Raw genomic sequence first — 7,796 nt, forward strand, 5'->3', positions numbered from 1 at the left:
ATGCACCCGTGTGCTGCGTGATATCAGCGCACGTTACAGAACCAAGATGGTCGAAATTTCCAGAGGTATCTCCTACGGCGTACCTCGTAGACAATGTCGCTTTCCTGCGCTAAGCTCCATAACCAAATGAAAATTGGCATGTTATGATCCAGCTTGTATCCGTTTGCTGCTGTTGAGAAATAACAGAACGAGAAATGAGAAGTAACAGAAATAGAATAAGCTCTCTGCACGTTCTGGACAAAGTGTGTCCCGCTTTTGCGGCGGCTGTCGCGTGGCGTTCCTTGGCGCTTGTTCAAGTGTGGGATTGCAGATTGCAGGAAAGCTAGACAAGATGAGGCTTTTCAGGCTTCCGCCTTTCGATACTTTAGACGCTAAAGTCCCTCGTAATTTTTTCATATGCCTTCTCCCACATTGTCACCATGATCTTCTTTCTTTTCCCCTTCCTCAGTGCAGAGTAGCAGGCCAGATTTTAATCATTCCGGCCAACCTCTCTGCCTTTCCTTTCAATAAATCCATATATCTATCTTCAAAATGTCTGCTAACGAACTCACCCAGGAACATGCATTGTTACGGTTGGTTTAGACGGCTCTACCGAATTTCGCGTGGCAAATGCGTTCACTATCTCGCGCAGATTACGAAAGCATGTTATGTACACGATATAGTATGCCCTCACTGAACGCTACATTTTAGTTTGCAGAATCATTTCAAACATCCTAATGTTAAAAGAGCCAAATTGCTGTAATATTCTGTTGACAGATGCAACTTTTCAACATATCATTTTACTAAATATGCTACTTGCACCTATGCAACATTGCTCTTAAAGATCTCAGGTGTCATTTGAATTTTACAAAACATCTCGTAAAAAAGTATTTGAATAGGACTTGTGACTCTTTTTACGCTATCATTTCTTTATATGTGAAGTTATTTAGGGAATCCGCACTTCAAACCAAGGGGAGAAGTAGCTTTGGAAGTGTCATACTTTCAGGCAAGCACACATCTCTGCTTCTACAGTACGACACTACCGAATCCACTATTCCATGTCTGCTTTTCGCAATACATTACAACAAACTGTTCCAGTTAGTACTGTAGTCACAGTGGGTACATACGATGCTCTGCCCAGGACTACTTGCCGACAGGTGTCCGGCGTTCATTTTCCAGGGGAAGCCCAGAAGCCCTGTCCAGCTCCTGCCACAAGTACTAGGGCCGACGGTCCAAGCTCATTCCGACCCAGAGTACTTTTCGTGTTCCTACATACGATATCATGCGCTAAACAAGTATACAAGCTCTCTAAGCAGCTGTGTGACGTTTGAATCATGCGTCTTCGCCTGATTTTCACTACACACGGAACGTCCAGAGCCCCGAAAACATTGTTCGTGCTGTCTGGAAGTTGCCTGCTGCGCGGTCTTATCTGCGCGCAGCTCTGAAAGGGTCGCAAGCGAATCGCATTGTGCTGGAGCAGCTAACGCCTGCTTCAAATGCATTCACAAACGTTTCCAAGCGCAGCGAGCTGGGCCCTTGGAAGACCGTCGTGAGAACCAGAAGCAAATTAAATCCTGCCACACGCTTCGTCAGCGAAAACCACCGGTTGATTCGCGCCCCTGTTACCCTTAGTACTTACGTATAAAGGTGCGCGCGGCGTTACTGCGAAAGAACCGAGTCGTGGTGACAGAAAAGATCAGAGACATATGATAAAGTCACATCATAGCAAAGTGTTTTATTTACAGCAGAGTACTCTTACAAATCACGTTGCTTGCAAGCATGGCATAGACTTTGTGGGCGCCCAAATCTGCCAAAAAAAATAGAGAAAAAAAAAAGCGCGCGCGCGTATGTCTATGTACACTATGTACAAGGGCAGACAACGGCAGCCGGTTGGAACATTACCGCTTGAGCAGCTTGCTTTGTCATGAAATGCAAAACTGCCGCATCTGCCAGGGCCCTGGCCGGAATGGCAGTGCCCATGAGAGAGGTTCACAGACAAAATCCAGATCTCATAGTGACAATGCAGCACAACCCTTGAAAAGGGCAGAGTGCAGTCACACTACTGAACTTGCCAGTTCTTTTAATGCCAGCACTTCCCCTGTGAGCTGGTCAGGTGACCCTGAAATGATTGGCCAGAGGCAAGCTTTGCTGCACTCTGATTTGTCTGCATCCCCTGCAGAAGACTGGCAGCTTCATGTGGAAACCTCTCTTTGTGGATACTAAAAAGCAGAATAATTTGTTCCAGTCCATTTTGTCGTCGCACACAGTTCCCAGCGGCATGTCCCTTGGATTATGCCTAAAACCGGGACCGAGCAAATTTTTCACTTAGGAAAAAAAAAAAAAAATCCTCTTCCCATAATCGTCTGAGCTCAGACGTGGGGAGGCAATGTGTCCCACAGTATTTGCCGCGCGCTTTCGGTCAGGTGTTCAGGGAACTGAATGTCAAAGCCGACTAGGAGGTCACCACGCTTTGTTGGGTCTTTGGGGTAAGGCAGGCCCTGGCCCTGGATGCGCTTCACTGTTGTTGGCTTGATAATGTCCTTCAGTGGGAGGGAGATCTTGCCTTTAGTAAGGGTAGGCACTTCTATCGTCACTCCACACAGAGCCTGCAAGTAGAATAAGGAAAAAGGAATTCAGTACAGCTGTGGCATGGCAAACAGGGCAATGGGGAAGGGATACATCATCTGTGCTATGGCAGAAACATGTCTACAGCTTCCTGGCTAAGCTGAGGAATGTTATCAATCATCAGTTAATAAGAAATATAACTAGAGGCAGTTCAAATTTAAGGATGAACCTAGCATCTTAGATTGGCAAGCTGTCCGATGTGACCGAACATTATTAGTACCTAATATGCAAACATCCACATCCCAGTGATGTGGGTATATTTAAAGAAGTATAGAGACACCCTAATTTTGGGCTCATAATTTATCCTCTGTAATGAACGATAGCACAATACATTACTGTACATGGGTCACCACAACATTTGCTTACAACAGCTAAACAATTTAGCACAGAGTTTCATTTCCAACTTGTTTCAGTTTCCACAGCTGAGTGGTTGCTGTGACATCGAAGTGGAGTCTATGTCCCGTAAGGGTAAAAGAATAAATAACGGCAAGAGAATTAGTACTGTGTCGTTTTAATTCACTGGAATAAATTGACTAGACTTGACATCACAAGCCACTGCACAGTTGCTGAAACTGAAAATAGATTTTAAAAATATTACCTAGTTGACACCATGTGGTGACCTTCCACAGTACTAACAAGGGAAACGCAATGAATACATGATGTCTATACTCATTTAAGGACATATTACTGCTTTTAAAATGCCATCCGAGTCTCAGCATAGGGCGGCCAAACTCACCTGCTTGAGCGTGATCCTGGCCGTATACCGGATGTCCGCGCCTTCCCTCTTGAACTGTGGATGCGGCTTGTCGCGGATGATGAACACGATGTCCGCCGGGATGGTGCCGGGAAGCTGGTCCCCTTCGCGCTGGAACGTGATCTTAGTTCCCGCCTTCCACCCGGGCTTCACGTTGATCGTGAGAACCTTCTCCTCCCGCTTGGTCGTTCGGCCGTCCGGTAACATAACTTTCCGACTGATCTTCATCTTCTTGGTGCAGCCGCGGAGAACCTCTTCGAGTGTCACGTGCAGATCGTGTTCGATGGCCGGGTCCTGGCGGCCGTGAGCCTTTCCGCCGCTGCCGGGCCTGGCGCCCGCAGTGAAGCTCTGAGACCGGAACGGGTTGGCACCGGGCCTGCCGCCCATAGGCACGCCGAAGGGGTCGCCGTCCATGTCCATGTCGTCGTCGGCACCACCCCCGGGCCCGCCGAAGAACATGTTCATCCCCCCGGGCCCGCCGGGTCCGCCACCGAAGCTGAAGAAGCTCTCGAACGGGTTGTCGGTGCCGAAGAACTGCGCGAACGTGGCGCGTGGGTCGCCGTGGAAGCTGTAGGTGAACGACTGGCCTCCAGGCATGTTAGTGCCGCCGCCGCCACCTCCGCCGGGCGCTCCTTTGAGGCCCTCTTCGCCGAAGCGGTCGTATATGTCCCGCTTCTTCTTGTCGCTCAGCACCTCGTACGCCTCGGCGACCTCCTTGAACTTCTCTTCGGCCTCGGGAGTCTTGTTTTTGTCGGGATGGTACTTGAGGGCGAGCTTCCGGTAGGCCTTCTTGATGTCATCTTCGGAGGCACCTTTGCTGATGCCGAGAATTTTGTAATAGTCTTTACCCATGGTGTCCTGCAAAAGTCGAGCAAGAAGACAGAACGAGGTAAGCCTGCGTGTAGAGTGGTCGCATTGGACTGCGTGCAGTGTGGAGGCAATATTTGTGTTTAAGACTTTAGGCGCGACCCGTTAAAGTGGGGACAGCCGTCATCATGATTACCATTCGCCGATAACCGGTCCCCGCACTCCCGATGTTTGGAGGGTGACGGAAGTAGATTCCCCCTGTTCTTGGCCATCAGCCTCACAAAACACATTTTGGTCACATCTGGGTGAAACTTCTCAACAATATGGCTAGAGCACCGCGAGCTTTAAAGCGGTTCCCTTTGGTATCTCCTTCTTGGATAACGAAAATTCCACGCTCCTCGGCATAAGCAAAAACGGAAACAACGAATTAAATTGTGTGCAAAGTGCAACACAAGGAATAAGGTAAGCTTTGCTGAGAGAACGCACTTGTGTACTGGACTCCGTGGCGAACCCACCTGTTCGCTTTTTCTGTCTTTTTAGTGTTATTAATATTCAATACTATTACTACTATAAATGGGCTGAAATTTAACGACGCCATTTCGTTGTGTCGGAAAGCTAGGCGATATTTGTTGGCCTACAAGCTGATGCACCCTTTGCTTGCAGTATGGCTAAAGAACATTCGTTTCAACACTGCGGCGCACGCAGCATGGATCGCTTAGCAGCGTTTCATTTGTCGGAAGACAGGGCCGCGAGTACGGAAAACCTGAGAGTGAGTTTGTTTGAATAGAAAATGTCTCATCCTTCTGTAGCCAATCAAAGCCGAATGCCTGGATCATTTCTCTCGGCAAATTCTGCCACCAATAACAGACAAGCCTGTTCACACAATTACTCCGTAGCCCTCCACTGCGGTTCCTCTTTCTATCTTTCCACTTTCACTCCCACCTTCCTCCCTTCCCCTACGGCGCGGTTCAGGTGTCCACAGAAACACGTTTGACTGATACTGCACCTTTCCCTTCCTGTGAACCAATTAAAAAAAAAGAAGCAAAGTTTACAATAACTGAAACATGTACTTGGGCGGGGCTGGGGCAGCTTCAGCGGGAATCACATGTGAGCGAAAAAGTGAGCGACACGACAAGGCGGCGTGGCAAAAGCGATCATGGTTCGCTCCGTCGCCTACTGGGGAAGACGCATGCACGCGACTGCGCGAACTGCGAGAAACGGCGACGACGCTCTGGGTAGGTTGTGTGCCTGGCATAGTGGCTTGGTACATCGCAAAACTACTGCCAAATGCAACAACAGTCATAACGATTGCAAGAATCCCAGTTATTTTGCGACAACATGGCAAAGTAAAATGCATTTATAAAAAACCGTATCGAATGTGTGTTAACTTGCACAGTAGAAGTCACGTGCCCCCCCATTTTTTTTTTCGGTTGCGGTTAGACGTCTATTCACTATTGTTCGTACAAAGCGAAACATTTACGCGGTAGTGGACAATCGCAATGTAACACAGCAAAATAAAGCGCGCGAAATGAGCGGCAGTGACGTACGGTCACTTCCGGGCGAACAATGCGAAATTTTCTATTTCGGCAGATCCGAGCGACGAGCCCAGCGACACATGCATTTCTGTTCGCGCGACGCGTGCCGCCGTCGCATTCGCGTGGGTTTTCGCGTACTACATGTGAAAGCGCGAACGCAGACTATCCGGCTAAAAGGCTTGTATAGTGCACGCCTTAGAACAGCCCGCTTTAACAGCAACCGTCACCGAAAGTAACCTGCCAGCTAACAAGAAATTCTACACCTCGCCGCAGCGGTACTAGCGTTCTTTTTGCCCGCGCCAACGCAAGGAATAGCCAAGCGAAAAAGAGCTTAGGCCGCCGCGCCCAGAATGTGAGGACAGCAGGACAGAGATGCAGCGCCGAAACGCGTTGACCGGGCAGACGACCCGCTGTTGTCGCAATGCGCGCATACCGGAGCCAAACTCAGCCAGTCTTGCGCAACTAGAAACCTATGCCACAGAAACCAAAGGAAATAAAAAAGTGCGGTCTGATCGAATGCACTATGGGGGCAGACTAAATGCGACCATGGCTCGAAGCAAAACAATCGCAGGGCTTGGCGGATTATACTTCAGACGCTTTTAACGGCGAAACCTTTGAACGCCTCACTTCTCTTTCTAGAACTTGCTGGTAGGTGCGCGATAAAGTTGCCACGTCCACACAGCAACGCCGACGACTCTCGCCAGCGCTTCGCAAGTTATGAAGAACGGGTTTCAGGAACATATAACCTTATGCGCACTAAAGCACTGTGACTGGGCGAGCAGTTAGCTCAAGGGAGGCGATCGGGTAGCAATGTCACGGAGGACATACGGTAGCAGCAGACCTACGGGCGACGCGCTGTAGTACGCCACTAGCAACCTCAACAACAGGATTAGCGCAAAACCCGGCTAGTAACACCGACTTGCAAGGCGTGATCGTTGCCGGTGCAACCACAACCCTAACCACATGCTGTGATTAGATTAAAGCGGGTAACGAACTTTTCTTTCGGCAGGAGCAATTCTCTACAAAGTTGAAACACGCATGTAACGAAGATTGAATAACCAATTACGGTTCGCAGCTTGACGAGGGCTATTCCGAGATTTTTTGGACTAATTTTTTGCAGCAAAGGGGGGAAGGAAAGGCACTGTAATGCAATGTTTTCCCATCACTGCACAATGGGGTTTAGCAACTATGCTAATGGCGGGACAAGACTCGATTTAGCGCCAAGTGCGCTGAGAGCGCGACGTTGGACTAGCTTTACGTTAATTTCATTTGTCGTTAAAAGCAGCCTGAAACCAACGGATTAGATAACATATCAACGCATCATAAGATATCATGTCACGCAATCACATGAACGACTGGGTGCATCGTGGGTGAAGTACTACAACCAAGTAATCAGAAAAATTTAAACACAGCGGCCGCTTACCTTTGGGTTCCTAAGATTTGAAGGTCAATGAAGGTCGATACTCTTGCGAGTCCGGTAATCCAAAATCGTATCAAGGCAGTACACCACACACAGTATGCTTTCTTGTATGCTAGAGACACCCCGGGTGAACGGGTATATACGTTAGAAAAGGCCTTCCAGAAACGTCTCGAAAACTCTATCGCTGACGTCTTGCCAGGCAAGTGACGTCACACAGGCAAGTGCCGTCTTCTAGCGGATAGTGCGCCAACCACAAAGAAGCAATCAGCTGGCAGCGCGCAGTAGCGTTCACTGATGGAAGCTTTTGCCGTTGCGAGCTCAGCGAGCCTTGATAGGTGGGTCCACGAACAATGTTGCGCATTTATGAGCGATCCTTACTTTGTAGATGCACCTCGATGTCGCGATCAAGCTGCTGAAACTTTGCACCAGTTTGTAGCCACAGGCTCGGCTTTGAGGCGCGATCACTGGTAGTTCCGGTAGTTCAGAAACGACCGCTGGAGTCCAGCGCGGCGCTGCATACGACGCTCTACTTACGCGTCTAGAACCTTCTGGTGCCTTCTAGAAGGCACAAAACGCGCAAATTATCACCTTGCATTCCAAATCAAAATATAAGATACCTTTTAGTACACATAATAATTTTAGAAGTGAATAGCCTTCTCATAACTATTTTATACCT

General features: G+C 48.7%; 1 protein-coding gene across 1 annotated transcript; it reads right to left on the bottom strand.

Annotated features, from left to right (window-relative positions):
* Nucleotides 1-1,699: 1,699 nt before the first annotated feature.
* LOC146182457 (dnaJ homolog subfamily B member 4) lies at nt 1,700-7,551 on the bottom strand. Its single transcript, XM_084577579.1, has 3 exons — nt 7,124-7,551; nt 3,341-4,216; nt 1,700-2,585 (listed from the first exon to the last, which is right to left on the bottom strand). Exons 2-3 carry the CDS (start codon nt 4,208-4,210, stop codon nt 2,349-2,351), a joined length of 1,107 nt encoding a protein of 368 aa, XP_084433705.1. The 5' UTR covers nt 4,211-4,216; nt 7,124-7,551; the 3' UTR covers nt 1,700-2,348.
* Between the last annotated feature and the right edge of the window lie 245 nt (nt 7,552-7,796).

The sequence above is a fragment of the Amblyomma maculatum genome, chromosome 8, assembly GCF_055883805.1.
Source record: "Amblyomma maculatum isolate TAMU_Amacu chromosome 8, ASM5588380v1, whole genome shotgun sequence".
Taxonomy (NCBI): domain Eukaryota; kingdom Metazoa; phylum Arthropoda; class Arachnida; order Ixodida; family Ixodidae; genus Amblyomma; species Amblyomma maculatum.